The following is a 21,887-nucleotide window of genomic DNA, read 5'->3' on the forward strand; positions in this document are numbered from 1 at the left end:
ATTATTTCTTTGTTGTTGTTTATTCTATCTTAACTGAAATTGATATATTTACTTTTGTTATATATTTTTAGCTAAACAAAGCTGGATGAGGCAACACAATTATTTTTATTTCTAATTTGTTGTGTGTTTTTTAAAACATATTTTTACGTAATTTTTAGAGCCACCCCTAATGACTTACCGGTAAGTTTGAGGGCTTATAATGTATGTGTGTTTTTAGTTATACCAAAGCTACAACAGGATATCTACTGTTTCCATCGAGGGGAATCGAATCGTTGATTTTAGTGCTGTAAATCTGAAGACTTACCACTGCCCCATCAGGGACTGGTTTATAATGCTAAAAATTGTACTACGATACCTCTGTTGGCTGTAACACATGTAACCCAAAATTTAGAACTGATATAGTACAGGAAAAGAGATATTCCACACCCACCACCAACTCTTTAATTGACCATCGCTTTATAACGTTCACATCACTAAAAGGTCGAGTACACCCGCTGATGGAACTAGAACCAAATACTCTAATATTCTTTAAACCTTAATCAAGCTGTAACTTTCTGGTGAATTCAAAATGTTAGTGTTTAAAGATTACATTTACTGTGTTTTTAACACCTCAATACATATCTCACAATCATTATTAACTGTTATTTGAAAATGGATGAAAGTTTATTCTTGTATATATTGATGGTTTGATGGGTTTTTTGCTCTCTAATCAGAAACTCCTGGGATAATATGTTTAGTGATGCTTTTCTTCACTATTGCTTATTTTGTTTTGTTAAATCTTGCCCAAAGCTAGTCGAGAGCTATCTGCGCTAGACGTTCTTAATTTTGAAATGTTAGTCCAAAGGGAAGGCAACTAGTCAACATCATCACTTTTCAACTCTTGGGTTACTTTAGACAAACGAATAGTGTGACTAATAATTACTATATAATACCTCCGTAGCTAAAAGAGCGAACATGGTTGGCAAGAAGTTTCGATTCCAGTTCGCATGCCAGGTTCAGTTAGGTTAGTATATTTGAATGAAATTCAGCAAATATTTGCATTTGATAATTATGTTTTCAGTTTACTCTATCTGAATGGTCAAATTGTCTGACAGTCCTATTATATCTATTAAAGCTAATTTTGTAATTATTGAGTTGTTAACAACTTGTATCACTGTGTATGCTATCTACATATTAACTTTTTGTTTTTATAAAGTCATTCATTTTTTTATATAATTAACTGTTTGTTTGTGAACAGAAATAACCCTGAGCACTGGGAGAAAGAGGGGTCTATAATAATTGTTTTTGAATTTCGCGCAAAGCTACTCGAGGGCTATCTGCGCTAGCCGTCCCTAATTTAGCAGTGTAAGACTAGAGGGAAGGCAGCTAGTCATCACCACCCACCGCCAACTCTTGGGCTACTCTTTTACCAACGATTAGTGGGATTGACCGTAACATTATAACGCCCCCACGGCTGAAAAGGCGAGCATGTTTGGTGCGAGGGGGATGCGAACCCGCGCCCCTCAGATTACGAGTCGAATCCTTAACCATGTCGGGCCGGGTCTATAATAAACTGAGAAAATTGAACGAGGTCATTGGTATAAATTAACTGTAAAATACTCGTTTCCAAGCTAAAATGAGTGGATTCAGTTAAGAATAAAAGCATCCATGAATTATGAAACGGTTCCTTGCGAGAAAGTTAATTACTTCTTCATAAATAAATATATTTTTCTGGATTCGGTTATTCTGCTGCTTCATATGTTGTGTCTAATAGAAGATAACGTAAATAATGTTTGAGCTGGTAGATGAAAGAAGCCCTTAGAACAAGCTATTTATTAAACGGTCCCTTATATAAAGGTTAAGTGACACCTTTCAGTATCCAGCAATATTCCTAGTATTTTAAGATGGCGAATACCGAAGAAGTAATTAATGATGATGAGTTATTTGTCGTTTATGAATGCACTTCTCTGACAAAAACAAACAAAGGGTCTGCAGAAGTGTCGTCTGATAAACATAAATCCGACAGAAAGAGATCAAAAACGAATTCTATAGAAGATTGTTTGGACGGTAACAACGTTGTAACTAATACTAGTTGTAGCAGTACGAGTAACGTTAATAATATTGATAGTAACAGTGCTGTTAGAATTTATTATGAGGAAACTAGAAGATGTGAGAAAGATAACGACAGTTTTCAAAGTGCTTTCTCCAGTGATCAATTAATTATTGTTGATTCTCTTGAAAGTACGGAATCTGATGGCGATGAGCTGGAAATCACCCAAGAACGAGATAGTATTTCTACAGCAGATAATGAAATAAAGCAAAACAAGTATAATCAACATACACGTGAGTCGAGTATTTCTTCCAAGATTGGCAGTAATTTATCTGTAATACCAAGATCTACAAACTGTTTATCAGATGATATATCTACCAGTAAAAAGTTCCATCACAGAAAGGTGTCTAAGCTCCATCGAAATAGAAAGGAAAATATCCGTTTAATTAAAGTCATAAATTCATTGTCCTTTGTGACATTTTTATTGTTTTAAGAAGTTTAGGTGGTTTATCGTTAGTGTGGTAATAATGGTGAGACCAAGATGTACCTTTTACACTTTTAGTAAAATGCTTAGAACTTACCAATTACATTTAATTCTGTAGGAAGATGTATGTCACATCTCTTGTGGTATCTCTAAACTATATAATATAATAGTGAAGTACAAATTAATTATACATGAAAATGTGTGAAAAGGCTAGGGCATGAAAATTTGCAACAACTACTGAAGAGAGAATAATATAGAACTGATGTTTCTTTATAGGAAAATGTTGACATGGACAATAATGGTTTAATACATATTAAATCTTTTGTCATACATGTAACCTAAAACAGTAATCAATTGATACATTCATTTTCAGATGGATTCAACAAAACTTTCACAGCAAATACAAAGCAAAGCATTTCAATTGGCTGGGAATTATATCAGTGGTGGTTTATTAAATTGTTAGTATATATATATATATGTATATATATATACTAAAGGTCACTCAACTGAAAGCTCTTTAAATTACTGAGGTAGTGAATAAAATTGAACTCATTATTGGATAAAATAAAATCGTCAATGCAGGATAAACACGTGTTTATGTATGTTTTTATATTAATTATCTTCCCAAGTTGTATTTTTTAATGAAGGTTTCTTAATGTTAAAGTACAGTAACTATAATACATCTTCAAAAGCATAAGTTGTATTTTTCTACTCCAATCTGACCAGTAGTATTACTATTTTAACTTGTACTTTATAAATTCATTGTACAATTTTATTCTTTTGTATTTTAACTAAAAGTAGCTTTGGTTCTCATTTGTTTTTTAGTGTCAAAGATGCAAAACTTGTGTAACATTTTTCCCTTTATGTAAAGCAACTTTAAGCTGTAGTGGTAAGTGTGCTTTTGCTGACTTTTCATTATGTGCATGAGTAAGTGTACTGGATCACAGAATCAATTAATATTTTGTTCTTCTCCAATCTAGCAGTGATTCAGAGCATTTTCTTTCAAGAAAAACAAATATGTTTGAGCTGTATCAGAGTTGATCTGCCAGAGTGACATCATTGAGGCATGTTCTGGAAGCTCTAACATTATTTCTTATCTGTGATGTTTATTGTATTTATTTTTTATCAGTCAATGTATTTCATTCATAGCCATTTTATACTGTTTAATATTTACAGTAATGTTTGCTAACAAATATACGGTAAGTGACCCAAATGGCCATACAGTGCTATCACTAATGTTGAGCAAGAAAGAATTAAAAAGAAAATAATTAGTGTTTTAATAGTTTGAAGAGAGGATTTTTTAAAGTAACTTAAAGTAACTAGTTTTCCTCTGCTTTTGCTTATATAATTGTATTCTTTAGCTTCCTGCATAAAATCAATTTTAAATATAATTGTTGTTTACTGTAAAAGCTATAATATTATGGTTAGTGGTTTTATAATAATAATAATAATAGAAAAAGGCTTCAAGTGTCATAATATTTGCACTGTGTAAGTTTATGTGCAAATCATTAGTAGAAATCCAGATCATTGGGGACCTCCTGTAAATAATAAATATTTTCACTTTTCCAATTTGCCGTAAATGATTTCCTTGTTCCTATAAATTTCTTACGATTTATACTCTAAACTTTCAGCCTAAATAAATTTCTTCTAAAGTTCTCACCTGAATAAATCACTTGAAATGCTTACAATGTATTTTCTAAACTTCTAGTCTGATAACTTGATTCTCAGCTCCTAGTATGTAAATGATACATGTATTGAATTAACTTTGTGTGACTCTTGCCTTCAAATGCCTAGTATACAATCAAACTGAAATGAGCTTAAGCCATATCACTGCAAAACTGTACTAAATAAGCAGTTCTTATTTTGATTATTTTGTATTTGATTTTCTATATAATAAGAAACCTGATCATTTAGAGCTGTGTTTATGCCTCAGTTCTATTTGTGTGTGTGCCAGAATAAAGCATTTTGAAGTTATTAATGTAATATAAGTACACACTTATTAAATCTTTACTGAAACTAAAGAAATGTAATTCTAAAAAATTAATTTTGGTAGGTAATTTTTTTTACTTATGTAACACTTTATTATTTATTATGAACCAATGTTTTATCCATTCATGTTCTCTTGAATAAAGGACAGTAAATATTCTAGATATCTTTTTATTGATCCATGTCTACATTTATTTAAAGGAATAAGCTTTTATTTTGTGTATTCACTAAGATATGAATATGTATATGAAATCTACTTTCCATATTTGTAATTCTTAGTGCTTAGTTATAACTTGTGCATACCATTTATTGTTTTAGTGAGGAAGCATATTTTTTATGGAAATGGTTAACATTTTGGTATCTAATGAGTAAATTAGAACATTTCTAATTGGTTCGCAGTCTGTGGGTTGTAGGTTTGAATCTTGGTATTGAACATGCTTGTCCTTTCAGTCATTTTGGCTTTATAATGTAACTGTCAATTCCATATTTTGTTGGTAAAGAGTGTCTCAGAAGTTGGAAGTGAATTATATTATATGCACTAGCTGTCTTCTCTCTCTGTCATACATGGCTTCAAAGTTATGAATGACCAATACAGATAGCCCTCAGTTAGGTTTAAAAGAAACTTATCAAACAAACAGACTTATGTTTTGTATTTCTAAATTATCAGTTATAGTTTACTTGAACAAAATAAAAATTTACTTCATGCTCAAATTAACGTAAAACAAGAAAAGTGGGAGCAATACCATATTATATGAATTACAGTTATTAAGATTTATTTACACAGGCCTAACATATTTTGATAAATTCCAGTTTGTGGTGAGTAGTATTATATTGTCCATGTTTTTTCTTATTTTTATGTTAACAAGTATGATTGTGTTGCACAAGATGTATTTTACCTTGAAAATTAAAAGAGTTGCTAAGCTTAAAATTTTCTAAACCCTGGTTAAGATAGATTTATAATTGTAATCAGTTTTATTATTTTTGTATGTAATACTGTCAGGTGGATTGAATGATGACAATATAAGATTTATACAGACTTAACTGTGTTAGTTCTCCTTAACATTAGCCATATTCAAGGTTAAAAGAAGAATTTCATCAGATTAAAACAAGTAAAGACAGTTCTTCAAATGGACCTTTGATCACTGTGACCTTCAAAAATAAAAGAATAGCAAAGTGAGTACTCATTCAAAATAAGATTTCTCTGAGCTTGAAAGATGTTAAAGCTTATTGGATTTATTAGTAAATGTTTTAAACTTTTTCCTTTTGAAACAGAATACTTACACAGTGCAACTTGCAGGCTTCTGTTCAAATATGGTTTTATGATTTTAACCAGTAGATTATTCTCTGTAGAATAAAAGTTCAATTTTAGATCATTATAAAACCCATTTTACATGGGGAATGTTATTTTAATGTTTCAAATCACCCTATACATGAAATGTTTGTAAAGATTTTAATTTTTGAAACCTACTGCAAAGCTTATTTTACACAGCTCTGCATTTTACTGGTGATTATATTTGCACAGATATTGTAGCATGTTTTTGTAAAATAAATTTTGTTGCTTAATAAGTCATTAGTAATTAGAACTTTCCTAACCAAGTTGTTTAAAAAGAACTGCTTACTTTTTTTGAAGTATCTCGTTATTATAAAATTTAAATACAATTTGTTTTCATTTCCAGAAAGTATCAGACAAAGGTAGAAGAGTTTCTGAAAGAGTTGCTGGCTGGGGAGGATCTAACAATAGATGAAAATGACCATAATAAAAAAGATACAGTAAGTATCATATAATAGTTAATAAAGTCTAATAGGTGATGATGGTGTAGAACACCCGATCAGTATGATACTGTATATTGCCTTATTTATCCAGTACTTCTTACACACACTTGTAAACTATTAATATTTGTGATAAAGGATTTGCTAAAGTAACTAAGCTGTAACTTAATAAAAGGCTTCACTTCTTGCACTAAAGTTAGTTTACACAACTTTAAAACACAAGACCGAAAGGGACAATACATCCACACTTCTGCTTTTTAAGTACATAGTTGAATGCTATGTATAAATATTTATATTATGAATAGTTATATTATTATAAATATTATACTGAATATTTTCATACCCATTTACTCACATTCTTCTATGTGCAAAAATACTGATTTCCTTTAAACACTTTGTCATCTGTATAATAAAGTACTGTAATAAAAATCTTTTAATGCCAAATCCAGTATCAAAACTAAAAAAACAAACAAAAAACTAGTCATTGTACACCAAAGACACATCTGAACTTAAGTAAATTATCAAGTTTTAATTTCTAGTACAAAATGAATAATGAAATTATTAAACAGCAGTCAGTCAGACAAACAGTGTATTTAAGAAAGAGACAAAACAGATAAAATATGATTTTCATGTGGAATTATTTTCTTGTTAGAGGATTTATTGTGCATGTTATGGATTATGAGAAACATTAGTAATTTGGGAAGTGAATAGTTATGAATAAATTTTAGAGAAAAAGTGTAAAATGCACAAGTATATTTGTCTGTATTTTTATATCAAATTATTTTATGTTCAATATTCATTAACATAAGACAGTGTTTTAAAATAACCTTTAAAACATTAAATTTAAAAGTGCCTATAAATGTAAATTCATCATTTAGAATTAATTTTTTAGGAAAGTGGACATCTACAGTTCTTCCAGGATTTTTACGTCGACACCACCCAATTTGCCAACAGTCATACTCCATGTGGAGAAACACAAAATATTCCTGTGTATCTTTTTCAGTCTGTGTGTTTGAGGAAGTGACACTGCATTAAAAGATCTTTCAAGATTGTTACAGTAAACTATTAATGAAGCTGGGAAATCATAAAAATAGTAGGTTTAACCTAAACCTACACTATGATTTTACTTGCTTTGTACTCTCACAGGTTTATAGAAAGTGAAATTGTTACAAAGGAAGACTGTGGCAGCCTTATTAGGCATTTAAATTCTAAATATTTGCAATTGTTTCCATTAAATATCTGCATGTTGTAAGATATTTCCACATTGTTCCAAGCTAAAACCCTAGATTTCCTTGAAATATACAAATTAAACTATAAAAGAGTTTTCTTTAAGAAAAATATATGTAGCTACAATAAGGGTTATGAAGAAATCATGGAAGGCAAACCACCAGAAGAAAATCCTCAAAAACTGGAGAAATATCGGTAGTTATTTCATTCAGTCTTTTCTTTTGATATGATATATGGTAGAAAATTATTAAACACTACCTCGTCCCACATGAGGTTTAAAGATTTGTTTGGATGAAGTGTTAGCTCCATAGCAAGTATAGAAGAGAAGAGACAAATAGGTATGACAAACACAATTCAGTGCTGTTTATTTTAAACTTTCTTACATGTTTCTGGACTCACAAGATAGAAATAAAATTAAAATACACTTGAAAGGAAAACTGAAATTAAAATATGACAATGAATTGATTGACTGATGCATAAAACAGTGGACCTACACAAATATACAGTACATTTTGACCCTTTTAGAATGAAAGCCAATCTCCCTGAAAGTGTAAAAACTACATCACAGTCCATGCCATTTTATAGAACTAACCAGTTACAAATATATTTACAAGAATCCAGGAGACTTACATACATAGATAAAGTAGAATTTGATAGAGCTATTTCTTGAAATAATGGATAAATTCTGACCCTAGAAATGTTTAATGTATGTACTGTTAATACCATAACACAATGTCTCTCCTTTGCTTAGGTTTTTAAACTATATTTTTTAGCATTTGCATTGTTAATGTTGCACAAGCTGGTGTAATTTTTTTGCTTTGGGTCTTCTTGGTTATTTGGATGTGTGATTAAGTTTTTTATCACACAGTCAAAAGTAAAAAATGGTGTAAGATCAGGAGAGTATCTGGGATTTACACAGAACATGATTACTTCCAAAGTTTGTTGTAAAAATTAATGATCCCAACCAAATAATCTAGTCATTATATCCTGCTATTTTGTAATGTCTTCACTAATGCTTGAACTCATTACTATTAAATTTTGATTTACACAGTCTAATTCACACATCCAACTGTGGGCATAACTGCATTTGTGTCAACCCTTATTTGTTATTTCTATAATGCAAAAGATATCAAACATGTAAATTTCTAAAATGTAGAACAAAGGATAAATTGTATGAAATCTTTGTTACTAAATTACAATGACTTGCTTTAAAGAGAACATTGTCATGTGTATTTAATTCTTATACATGAGAAACAGACTGTGAAATAGTAACAGTAATTTCTTATCCTTTACAATCTTGTCATAGGATTGTTCATCGGCAGGCATATTGATATAAAATAAAGTGAGTACAAGAATCATCATAGTTATTATTGTAATACAACTACCAAAATTCAGATTATCTCATCATTTATGACTTGGTTTTCTCTATCCTGCTGAAAATGTACAGATGTCACACAGTTGAATATGACCCGAAACTTTCTTTTCACGTTATTACTTTTTCACATTTTAGCTTTTAATTTTGTGACCCGTATAAAAAGGAAACATCAAGAATAAACTTGATTACTTGAAATGAACATTTTCTTTTAAAAAATGCCAAATGTCAACTCATTCAATTACACAATAAATGTCAAGAATGAATTTGACCATTTTAACTGAATTTTTTAAAAAATCTTTTAAGACCAAGGGTCACATGTTTCAACTGTATGGGTAACCATCTTTTGGACAAGTGTCTTGAAAAACATGACCAGAGGAGAATTGCAAGTAATCGCAAACAGTACATGGCATCATCACTTACATCGAAGACTAGGTTTGTGATAGTTTTGATTTTACAGTATTCCTAGAGATTTATTGTCTTTAACCTTTTATCATCTCTGGAAGGGTTTTTTTTTACATCAGTGTAATTGATGTATAAATGTACAGGTGGAGATGATGTTTAGCATATGTAAATATATGAGTAGAAATGGTGTCTAATGTGTAAATGTATAGGTGGAGATTATGTCTCACATGTAAATATATGGGTGGAGAATATGTTTAACGTGTAAATGTATGAGTGGAGTTTATGTCTAATATATGGGTGGAGAATATGTTTAACGTGTAAATGTATGGGTGGAGGTGAAGTCTAACATGGGTAAATATACAGATGGAGATGACATCTAACATGTAAATGTATGGGTGGAGGTGATGTCTAGCATGGGTAAATATACAGATGGAGATGACATCTAACATGTAAATGTATGGGTGGAGGTGATGTCTAGCATGGGTAAATATACATGGAGATGATGTGTAGCATGTAAATATACAGGTGGAGGTGACATTTAACGTAAATGTATGGATGGAGATGTCATCTAATGTGTAAATGTGTGGTTGGATATGATGTCTAGCATGTGTAAATACACAGGTGGAGATGATAAATGGTTCAGCTGTTCTTTCATGTAGATGGATAAAGAGAGAGAGAGATATCAGCAATTTAAAAAAAAAAGTTAAAAATTATAGTAATTTTTTTTAATTCCAGACTTCCATGAATTGTCATTAAAAAGATAAATATTTCCTATTGCACCAGAAAACAAGCTAACGCTTTGATATTGCTTGATATTAAACCAATTACTTTTCTGCAGTAATTGATATTTTATTTATCTTTTTAACAGTGAATACAACTTTCCATGCACTAAAAACCTAAAGCTCTCCTAATCTGTGAATTAACATTTTGACATGGTTTACCTTTATGCAGATTTTAGTTTTTATCATATTTATTTTATGTTATTAGTAATAAGCTGCTGGTATCTACTGAAGCATGCTTGAAGAAAATATTTAATAACTGTTTGTTCTAAAGGTGATAATAACTTTGATCTAGATTATAGGTAACATAAACTGATAGAAAACAGAGTTTATTGAAGGTACATCAAAAAATGTAAAAAAAAAAGTTTGTAGTGCTAGTTAAGAAAACTTTGATGTGATGATAGTAAGTGCTATAATTGTCATAAATCATACTTCATAATGCATTAGAATATATATTCTTATACAAATGTACCTTTCTGTAGATATATACAAGATATTCTAATCCAGTATTATGTTAGTATTTGTCTCCATGGTAATGATTACCCTTACCTTTAGGTACCATCAAGAAGAGAAGAACCAAAAATTTAAACCAGGTACAATTAGGTAAGTTTTAAGGATACAATCATTGTGTGTGTGTGTGTGTGTACATTACTGTAAAGGACAGTATTTCAGATATATTTTGGAGAAAACTTAAGTTATACTGAACAGTGCATATATATGCTTCCTACACTGTTAATACTTAAACTTTTGCAGAGGAATAGTTTGTATTCATAATGTTTTATTTGTGTTTCCAAAAGCAGCATCAACATGCAATCACCTATCTAATGACTGTTTGTGGTTGAGGGTCCCACACTTACATCAGAAGGTGAATACCACCAAAAAATGGTGCTGCAACTTGCATCAATAAAAAATTTAACATCTGTGGATAATCATAAACAATTTTGTTGTGTTGTTGTTTTATTTGTTTTTGAGGGGGCTTCACACAAGAATAATTGTATAAAAACATATTTGCAGTTTCAATGGAATTTACTAATTTAGTGGAAAATTCTGTATTATTAAAGTTGGTGGAATTATAAGGGTACTTAACATTTAATATAAAATGTCAGCAATTACATCAAAACTAAAAAAACTATATTTTCATTGCTAGGCTTAGGTAGTAATAAATGAGAGCATGACTTATGAGAGTACAGTGCATTAAATATTTCTTTGATTTGTTATGATGTTGGTATGTTTTACTACAAATCTATTCTATATGAGCTGTCATTCCCAGCATTTTGGTAGTAAAGATTAAATGGATGCCAAGTTCAAACTAGTTTTATGATTGCTTATCCATTTAAACTCAGTTTTTCAAGAGGTCCATCTATATTTCTCTACCAAATTTCTCAGAGCATTTTGTTACACTAGACAGACCAACTGTGATTTATTTATTGGAAATACAAATACAATTTGGTAGAATTACATGAAAATAAGGTGAAACAAAGCAATGTAAATGTAACATCAGTATCATAATATTTAAAGCCATAAAATCTTTGAAATGTTCAAAAAATGTTCTCTCTTTAAAAAGAGAGAATGTGTTGTCATATTTTTTGAGCCAGAAACATTGTTATTTCTTGCTCTACCAGTAATACAGTTTGCAGAATAATTTATAACTATGAACATAAATCTTTAGTTAAGTTAATCAGTAAGCGAGTTGTGTTCTCAATGTAGAGAAGTTGCTGTTTTATTTTAACAAATTATATGTTATTGTTTTAATGTAAATAACCTCTTCTGAGTAAAATTCTTATACACTGGTCAAAATGTTTGCTTTCCATGAATAAATTATCGTCACTTTGCTCGTTCTGTTGTGGTTATTTGTTCAACATTAAAAATACAGAAGATGTATATAGATACAGTAGCATGTGTACATGTATTTCCTTATGACATGGTGGTATAATTCTACTACCTGTTGTAACATGTTGTGTATATAAAAATAGGAAGCAGCTACTTAAAAATGACACTTGTCGTAAAAGGTCTCATTTCTCCTGTATTTAAGTCTGTATTATCTACATTCTAAAACAACAGTAACGAACTTCGACAAGCACTTGACTTGTTACCCAACCAACTCCCCCCAGTACATTTATCGGATGAGAATCTTGGGCTACCCTCCAGGCTGGCTGAAAGAAGCAGAGATTGAAAGTTCGGGAATAATGATGTATGGATCAGATGGTAAAGGTTAGTATCTTACATAATTTGCATATTAGTAAGAACAATGTCTAGATAATTTAGGTAAAATTATTGTTTTCCTCATTGTGTTGAGAAATAAGACTGTTTACTTTTTTAAACATTTTACTTTGTTTTTAAAGACGGTGTTAATATTATAGGCTATTGTTTTTATTTGTATTAAAATTGTGTCTCATTGAGATTTAAAAAATAAACTTCAACTTTGTGGTTTAAAAACTTTTGACTTGCAAGTTCATCACTTCTGCCATTTTGTTTACACCATTGTCTGAGAATAGCTTGCTTTGCTTGTTTTGGACACTTTGATAAAGAGTTTAGCTTGTTGATAAGTAAGAAATTCGGAGCTTACATTTTATAAACTAAGACTCATTTATGGTTACAAATGGCTCTCACCTGTCATCTTTACTGAAGCAGCCAGCTAGATTGTTCAGATTTCAGCTTCGTGATGAGATGTCTTTCTATAGTTTAGCAGTGCTATATGAAACCTGGTATCCAGTTATAGTACTCAACTGTTGAGACATCATTTACATAGTCCTTCATGACTTAAACAAAGCTAACAGTTAACAAGACAATCTAATAAGATTTTTAATATCTATGTTTTTACATTAACACTGTATGTAATGCTTGTATGAAGCAAAAGTAACAAAATTATTTAACTATAATTCATACATTGTTTGTACATTAGAAGCTTAACATGGAACAGGTAAAATACATGGGTAACATGATAACCGAGAATCGATTTGAACATTTTTGTTCATGAGATACTGTGAATCAGACGAGTAAAACACAAAGGTAACAAGTTAATGTGGTTGGAATTCAAACAGTGTTGTTTTTTTATATTATAAACTGCACATGAGACAAACATGACACATGTAACATGGTAGTGTGATAGGAATTCAAATGCTCTTTTGTGTTACATTAGAAACTACACAAAAGACTAGTATGGCAAGGTTCTCTAACTAGTCAGAGATCACTTCATCTTAACTGTTGAGGTTTGTGAATGTCTAATACCACAACTTTTAACATCATGTTCTGTTAACTGTAGAAGTGAAAGTTATCTAAAGGTATGAATTAAAAGTGTTACATGTATGAATCTTCTTTCTTGTAGCTGTTCATCATGATGAGAACATTGAAGATGGTGAGGTCGATGTAGACTCATTGAAAGGTTGGATGAAATTAAATGATAATACGTTTTATTACTGTATTAAATGAATTTAATGAGGTTATGTTATAATATAAAGACATTTTAAACTATTTTCAGAAGTAATTGATGCAAATAGGTATGAGGTTTTGTCAAACATTACCACGTTTTTAGTGTCAAATTTGACAGCTTCTTAAATTATTGGTTAAAATTATAAACTAATCATAAATCTCTAATACTGTTTACATATTTATTTGATGCATTAGATCCTAATGAAGTTGTTACTCTATGACTACATGTAGTGCATTCCTAAACTCCTAGAAAACTTTCCATATGATATAAGTTGTTAGAAAATGTTTTTGTTTGGATATGTGAATTACATTTGAATAATCACATGCAATTAGAAGTTAAAAATATTGTAACTATATTTTTGTTTTTTCAGTTCAGTATGATCCTATGAAGTTAGTTGACTACCCAGGATTTAATGTTCCAATCCCTTATGGATTTATTGATGTGCGTATTGAATGTTACATAGTTACTCAATTTTTTTCATTGCTTGTAGAAATAAGTTACCAAAATTCGTAATAGTGCAAATGGGTCATGAAAATGGCTTTTCATGACCCATTTGCTAAACTCCTATCATTTAATCATTTAGATGTTTATTGCACAAACTTGAATGTAAAAAAAAAATGTTTTGGCATAGAGATTCAACAGGTTTACAAAAGATGTTTCTAGAAATATTTTCAAAATTAATGTAGTTATATGATATTTTGCTAGAATATTTATTTTCATTTCAGGGGTTTTTTCTTGGTGAAACACATATCTTGTTGTGACTGTTTGAATGTCATTTCATAAGAACGTTTGAGCATCTTTTTATTCTGTGGGTTGCAAAGGCTCACCTTAACTATTTCTTCATATTGGGTGCCTCATCTTTTGGTATTGTTATTTTTACACTGATTCCATTATAAACTTTTTTCACATTGTTATTTTTAACATGCTACTCACACAATTCTTTCTTCCAAAAGGCAGCTTCTATTTTAATATATATTATATTGTAGTCTCTGTAGTAGCTAATATTCTGTGTGTGTATATTATTGGAGGAGAGCTGTTGAGCTATGTAAAATTGGGGGCTGTTTCCAAACTTATTTATGTAAAAACGGCTCGTTTGAGTTGAGAAAATTTTTTACATAGAGGAGCGAACAACATTTCAACCTTCTTCAGTCATCTTATGGGATACTTTAACACCAGGGGGCTGTTTCCAAATTCATGGCTTATGGGATACTTTTGCACCTGGGGGAGGGCTATTTCCAAACTCATGGCTTGTGGGATATTTTAACACCTGGGGGGTGATGTTTCCAAACTCATAATCTGAAGGCTACTTTAAGCTCTTAAAGGTTTATATTTTATGTACCATAAATAAGGAATTTGTTATTCTCTTTCCATATTCCTTATTTGCTAGCATAAATACTTCTGTGATCAAAACCTTTTTATTTCTTCCCTTAGGTCTAATGCTTAATTGGGAAATGTGAAATGGGTTTCTGTCTTGAAGCACATTTATTTCATATTTTTTTAGCTCAGTTCCACGACTGTGTTTTGTATATGAAACTCTCTATTCTGTGACTGTCACTATAGGGCAGCCACATAATGTGGTTTGAATTTCCTGCTAGAAATGCAAAATGTGTACACAAAGCCTGTACAGATGATGACATCAGCTACCAGTATGCCATATTTTTTATGCAAAAACAAATTAAAAATGGAAACCAATTGCTCAGGTGTTTTAACGCTTGATGAGACAATTGAACTTATGGAAACTGATGATAATTCTGTCTGTGAACCTTAATTATCTGATCGTGATTTTAAGCATGATATAACTGAAAACAATACAGGGTTATTCAAATTCTCTGATACTGTTAAGGTCAAATGTTTTGTTTGAGAAACAACTTTTTTTTCCAGCTATCTTAACAGTTCATAAGCTTGACTCCTTTTTAAATTGCTTATAAACGTTTTTTTCATCAATTTGAACATGTAACAGTTGCTTATCAATCTTGCTTCTTCCTTTTGAAGTTCACAACGATTGCTTTCAAAAGAAGTAAACAAATTTTCTGAGTTGCAGTAAACAAAAACATTTTATTGCACAAAATTAATCTTCTTTAGCATCAAAATTATTTTATTAAACCAAATTTAAAACGTGTACAAAATCTCTAGTATCTTACTTAAATAGGAATTTATTCTTCTTTCATAATCACTGTTTACTTTTAACTATTAATACTGATTCATGTCCATTTGTGTTAAGCAGGGTTCACAAAGTGGCACAAAAAAAACGAAACACAAAACAATCACAGCTAAAGGTTTAATATTAATCTGAAATTAAATAAATAAATTATTGGCACTCTAAGTTATCCAATCTGATTTATTTTATTGTATAAAAAGCTATTGGATATTTTAGAAACTTTTATTATGTAAGATTGTTAAGACAGAAATATGAGAATTGGCTTAGAATACTCCTGGAAGTTAACAAATACAGCATTAGTTTGATATATTTATTCTTCTGTTGGGCTAAAACACTTTATGTTTGTATTGGTATTTTCAGGCTGGGAAGAGTTTTAAATTTCTTGCTTTCCAGTCACTCAGCAGAAAATCTGTAGGCTTATAACACGAAAAACTGAATTTTGATGCACGTGGTTCGTGCAGCACAGATGGCTCACTGTGTGGTTTAACAACAAACAAATGAAGAATTAAGTTACTGAATTCCAACTAAAAAAAAGCAATATGAATCAATTAACATATATTTTTCTTATCATAAAAAAAGATTTGAACTTCGTCATTTAAACAAAATGTTTCATATCAAAGATTACTTATGAACAGAGTTTTACTTTTTAGGAAAGTGAACACCTTGGGATGCCCCCTCTTCAATTTTGTCAACTTCGATATGTTGCAGAACAAAGCATGAAGCCACCAGTAAGGTTTTATTTCAAATGCAAGCATATTAGGTTTAAGTCGTTGTGGTATTCTCTTTTCACCTATGTATTTTATTAGTGCAAAATTAAATTTCAGGCTTATCATTGTTTCTTAAACAATCCAGAAACTTGGAATTTCTGTCTCAACATTACACATTAAATACTGAGTATATTAACTTGGTATTTATGTGTGAAGGCTACATACTAAATCTAGCAAGTTGCTATTTCTGTCTTTACAGAACTGAATTAGAAGAGAGGAGTTAAATGGGTGCAGTTGCCCCAATCTCCCCACATGAAAGGAGCCCCCCCTCTCCCAACTAAGCAAAAAGTAAAAATAATAATAATCAAATTGAATTGCTCTTTGAAAAAAATACGTTTGTAATTATGTCTCTATGACAACAGCAGTTTTAGTCATTCCATTTAAGCCTGTTATTTTATAATAGAATTTGAGGTTAGTACTGTTGACTTGCTGCCTTACCTTTAGACTACCAGCTCAAAATTAGCAACAGCTAGAGCAAATAGGTTTACATACCTGACAAAAAATAAATATTTATTAAATTATTTAGTTCAGTGCATTAATTGTTAAAAACCTCATTTTCAAATGCTCTGTCACAACTTGATGAGTGCCACTGGCACCTTTCAGTCAAATGTGCTGTCACAAGTTGGTGAGTGCCACTGGCACCTTTCAGTCATATGTATTGTCACAAGTCAGTAAGGGCCATTAGTTGTACCTTTCAATCAAATGTACTGTCACAAGTCGATGTGGGCCACTGGTAGTACCTTTCTAGCAATGGCCCAGCATGGCCAGATGGGTTAAGGCATTCAACTCGTAATCTGAGGGTTGCGGGTTTGAATCCCCATTGCACCAAACATGCATTATAATGTGACAGTCAATCCCACTTTTCGTTTGTAAAAGAGTAGCCCAAGAGTTGGCAGCAGGTGGTGATGGCTAGCTGCCTTTCCCTCTAGTCTTACACTGCTAAATTAGAGATGGCTAATGCAGATAGCCCTTGTGTAGCTTTGTGCAAAATTCAGAACCAAACCTTTCTATCAAACATACTGTCACAAGTTGGTGAAAGCCACTAGTACCTTTCAATCAAACACACTGTCACAAGTCGATGAGGGCCACTGTTAGTACTTTTCCACTAGTACCTTTCAATCAAACATACTATCACAAGTCAATGAAGGCCACTGGTACATTTCAGTCTAATTACAATCCTCCCACTGAAACATATTTTAGATGACCTCCAAGATGTTAATATTACTGCTTAATGTTTAGTGCAAGGACAAACAAATAATCATTGATCCCAACTTTGTTATATTGGGCTTAAGATCATTTAGCAAATGATTCATAAAGTCCAGATACACCTGAAGCTTTAGCATAGTTCATAAATGTGTAGTCTGTTCAGTATTCATTGAAGAAAATAATGTGTCAGATGTTTGTGTCATACGTAATGCATCACTCTTCTATTAAAATGATCAAACTTTGTCAGTCAAGACATGTAAGGTACTGAAATGTTTTTCTATGTACTTAAAACTGTCTTATATTTAACTACATATTCATACTCTTTTGAATTGTATGATTTTACATCTAACATTGTGTCGTAATTCCATGTTTAGGAGCCCAAACCTTATACGAAAAGACAAATTCCAGATACTTCAAACGTAAAAGCTAAGGTCAGCAAGCTGAACAGAAGTGAAGAAGATATGGAAGTTGATTACAATATTCGTAAGTTTGTTTGAAGTTTTCTAGAGTATCCCTGACATAAATATATGATACAATAAATGGGTCTAATAAATGTTTGTCAAGTAGTATAACAGGGGACTACTAGCAAAGTAACTTGTCATTAGAAATAACAAAGCTTACATTTGTTATGTATTGTACAATCATAGGTTTTTAGATTTGATATTGTGTATAATTCTTTTTATTATATAATTCCCAAAGTTTAATAAAAGTAAAAAAAAGACCTGTAATGTGATGTATGTTTCCCAAGTGTGGGTTGTTATTTTTTACAACATTTTGAAATCATTCTCACCATACTTTTCAAATAGAAGGAAGAATAATTGATTCAGGAGATGATGAAGCTGGCACATCTAAGTTCATTCCACCCCTTCCCCCAGATACACCAAAACATACTCCCCCTCCTCCTCCACCTTCCTTGCCTCCATCAGATTGCTCTGACACAGATGACCAAGGAACTGCAGCATCTAGCCAAGTATCATCACGGGCAACCTCACCATCACTGACTGACCTAGAGGAGACTAAAAGGAAACTGATGAAAGAACTTGACCGGGTTGCTGACTCAACAGACTTGGAAGATGGAAGTAGTCAAGAATGCAGAGCCACTGACTTAATTCAAGAGACTTCTAACACTGAACTGCCAACTGTTAGTGATAAAAATGTGCGAACTGATTCAGAATCTTCCCAAAATGAGGATTCTAAAAAAGCGACAGAAAAGAAACATAGTCGCTCTCTATCAGTGTCCACTGGAACACCTGTTATGTCGAGAGTTAGCTCTCATGAGCGCTTGCCAGATTCTTCAAAGTTTAAAGATGGTGTGTCTGAACACTTGCCCTTTGAAAATATGTCCAACTCAACAGGAATGTACGATAAAATGAGGCATGTGTTAGCAAAAGTGAAGCAGAAACTTCAAGAAATATAGTATGATATTATCATGACTGGATAAGTCTGTAGAAGTTAAATCATGAACATGTTTTGGTCACCAATCTTGGGTATAAAATGTCAACCACTGAGGTGAAATATTTGTGTACATATATATATATATAACTAATCTTTAGAACATGAAGTACATATTATAATGATATATACTATAGTTCTGTTTCTTAGTCTCCCTCTTTTGCAATAGTGTTAAATGGTTTTATTTACATTCATTTATCTTCAAGTTTGGACATGACTTTCATAAAAATACCCTTAAACTATTTAATAAATTTGTGAACATAAGATTTTACCATCTTCAAATATACATTTATTACGCTAACAAAAGATAAAATTGTATCTCAGAATGGCTGGTATTGGCAATGACACTTTTACTCATGGAAGGTTGAAACACTGTTCTCTGCTTCATTAGTAAGAGTGTTAATACCTATACCAGCCATTCTGAAATACATTTTTATTTCAAGTGGATTTCTTATCATCAAGAAGATCAAATTATAGTAAAATAATTGTGGACTGTCACTAAGACATGCTGATATCAGTTTGAAGTGTTTTTACAAACAAGACAGTAAACTTCTGTACTCTCCAGTCCAACAGAATCAGGGATAAGTAGTTATATATATTTACATTCCATTTTAACATATAGATGCGTTGGTTATTTTCAATAGGATGGATATTTTATGAGATTGCTACAAAACTTAAAGATTATTTACTATCAGTGTTTAAGTTTTTATGCTGAAATTATATACTAATTATGAAACCTTATCTTGGGAAGTACCATGTGACCTCAAGAAATGTCCATTAAACACGTTTTTTAAAAAGTTTTTTTCTATATTGGACATCATTAAGAAAGCTATCTTGTCCTTAAATTATACTTTTGTTACAGGAAATGAATCTTATGTATGGAATTATATAAAATTACTTTTAGAGAGATATCAATGTAATTTACATAATCATTCATATAATTTTTTTAAAAACACTTCCAATACTTTGAAATAATTTAGCAGAATTGGCTGTTCTTGTTTATTAATAACATTGTACTACTTTGAAGATGTAGGTTTCTTTGTATAGTTTTGAGGATTTTTTTTGGTTTCGTAGAATTGTTGTCAAGTTTAATAACACTCTGCTAGTTGAAGGAGAAAGTACACAAAAAGTATATACAAATCCCAGAAAACGCTTTGCACACGTAACATTTAGTAAGATCAGAATATAAATGTATTGTTCATATGAAATGATAATTTACGAATTATATATACAGCAGATGTCTCATTTATATCTGAGGTGGGTAAAATACAACTTTTGTAATAGATTGTATGATTCAGTGCAATTATTGCTTCCAAGTACTTATTCCATTATAATCTTGCACAACTGATTGTAATTCTTGTACACCCTGTGTGATAACGTAATAAATCTCTCACTATCTGAAATTTCCATGAAACATATAGTAATCACCGTGACAGTTACTTCCAATGGTTTTCTTTAAAACTAAAATCAGTTACTTTAGTATCGTTTTAATAGAGCAAGTTTAAGAAATGTCCAGAGATTTTATCACAAGATGAACGGCAAATAACTCGACAATTTGCCATACGTTTATAGACTTAAGCAATCAATCTTGGTAAATTATATAAAGTTTTATCATAAAGTAAATAAAACAAAGTTTGTACCCATCTAAAACTTTCAGTGACCTCTAGTATACGTGATAACCAAAAATCTATTTATTAAAAAACTTGAAGCATTTTTAAGAATCAATGAAAAATTACCAAATTTTTTTCTTGCCAAACGTAATTTCCCTAAAGATAGACCATGCTGTTTTGCACTTTTATCACATATACCTAGTCTCTGAAAACTAAGACCACTATTTATGGGTTTTGGAGCTCTTTTTAACTCACCGGATAGTAACGTAAATTAACTTAGACATGTTAAAAATATTATGGCATTGTTTCTAATTTTTTATTCGATATTGGCCAGGTGAAGGCACTCGACTCGTAATCTGAGGGTCGCGGGTTCGAATTCCCATCACAACAAACATGCCCTTTCAGCCGTGGGTACGTTATGATGTAACAGTCAATCCTACAATTCGTTGGTAAAAGAGTACCCCAAGAGTTGGCAGTGGGTGGCGATGACTAGTTACCTTCCCTCTAGTCTTTCACCTCTAAATTAGAGATGGCTAGCGCAGATAGACATCGTGTAGCTTTGCGCAAAATTGAAAAACAAACAAACGTTGTAAGTTTCAGCTCCAGTTTGGATTACTTACTGTAAGTGACAAAATAATCAAAACCAAACTACAAACAATATAAAACACACTCCTCACAACAACATACAGAGTTCCCAGAACCACATCATCTAATTTCATACACAAATATTCACACGTACAACCATAGCAGACAGACTCCGACACAGTACAATAACGTATTTTGGTAAGCATTAGATGTAAAATGAATTATTATGCGAACTTGACGGGTGACTCATACATGATGAAGATAGTCCTGAACATCTCTCCTCGATCAACATATATTTTAAATACAAAAAATAAATAAATGGATGTACATGTATAAGGGGAAGGCCACCATCAAACTAGACTATTATTTTTGTTTTTTCTCTTGTCAACAAGGGACTTCACAATACAGATAGGGGAAAGATGTGGTAGGTTATGCATTTTCTGAGACTTAGAATGGCCTTGTGTATGTGTTTATTATAGCAAAGCCATATCGGACGATCTGCTGTGTTCTCCGAGGGGAATTGAACATCCTGATTTTAGCGTTATAAATCATAGACTTACCGCTGTCCCAGAGAGGGACTAGTTTGTTTTTTGTTTTTTTGTTTGTTTTGTTTTTGCTATAGATAGT

The 21,887-nt window shown here is 31.3% G+C and overlaps 1 protein-coding gene across 1 annotated transcript; it reads left to right on the forward strand.

The window, feature by feature from the left end:
- Positions 1 to 1,802: 1,802 nt before the first annotated feature.
- LOC143245525 (zinc finger CCHC domain-containing protein 8 homolog) lies at positions 1,803 to 19,201 on the forward strand. The gene is given in 14 exon segments (XM_076491888.1): positions 1,803 to 2,463; positions 5,570 to 5,672; positions 6,176 to 6,269; positions 7,162 to 7,259; positions 7,617 to 7,691; positions 9,175 to 9,303; positions 10,608 to 10,655; positions 12,114 to 12,156; positions 12,158 to 12,263; positions 13,378 to 13,434; positions 13,853 to 13,923; positions 16,291 to 16,368; positions 17,988 to 18,096; positions 18,420 to 19,201. Coding segments are annotated over 14 exon segments (2,202 nt in total). The 5' UTR covers positions 1,803 to 1,883; the 3' UTR covers positions 19,031 to 19,201.
- Positions 19,202 to 21,887: the final 2,686 nt, after the last annotated feature.

The sequence above is a fragment of the Tachypleus tridentatus genome, chromosome 2, assembly GCF_004210375.1.
Source record: "Tachypleus tridentatus isolate NWPU-2018 chromosome 2, ASM421037v1, whole genome shotgun sequence".
NCBI lineage: Eukaryota > Metazoa > Arthropoda > Merostomata > Xiphosura > Limulidae > Tachypleus > Tachypleus tridentatus.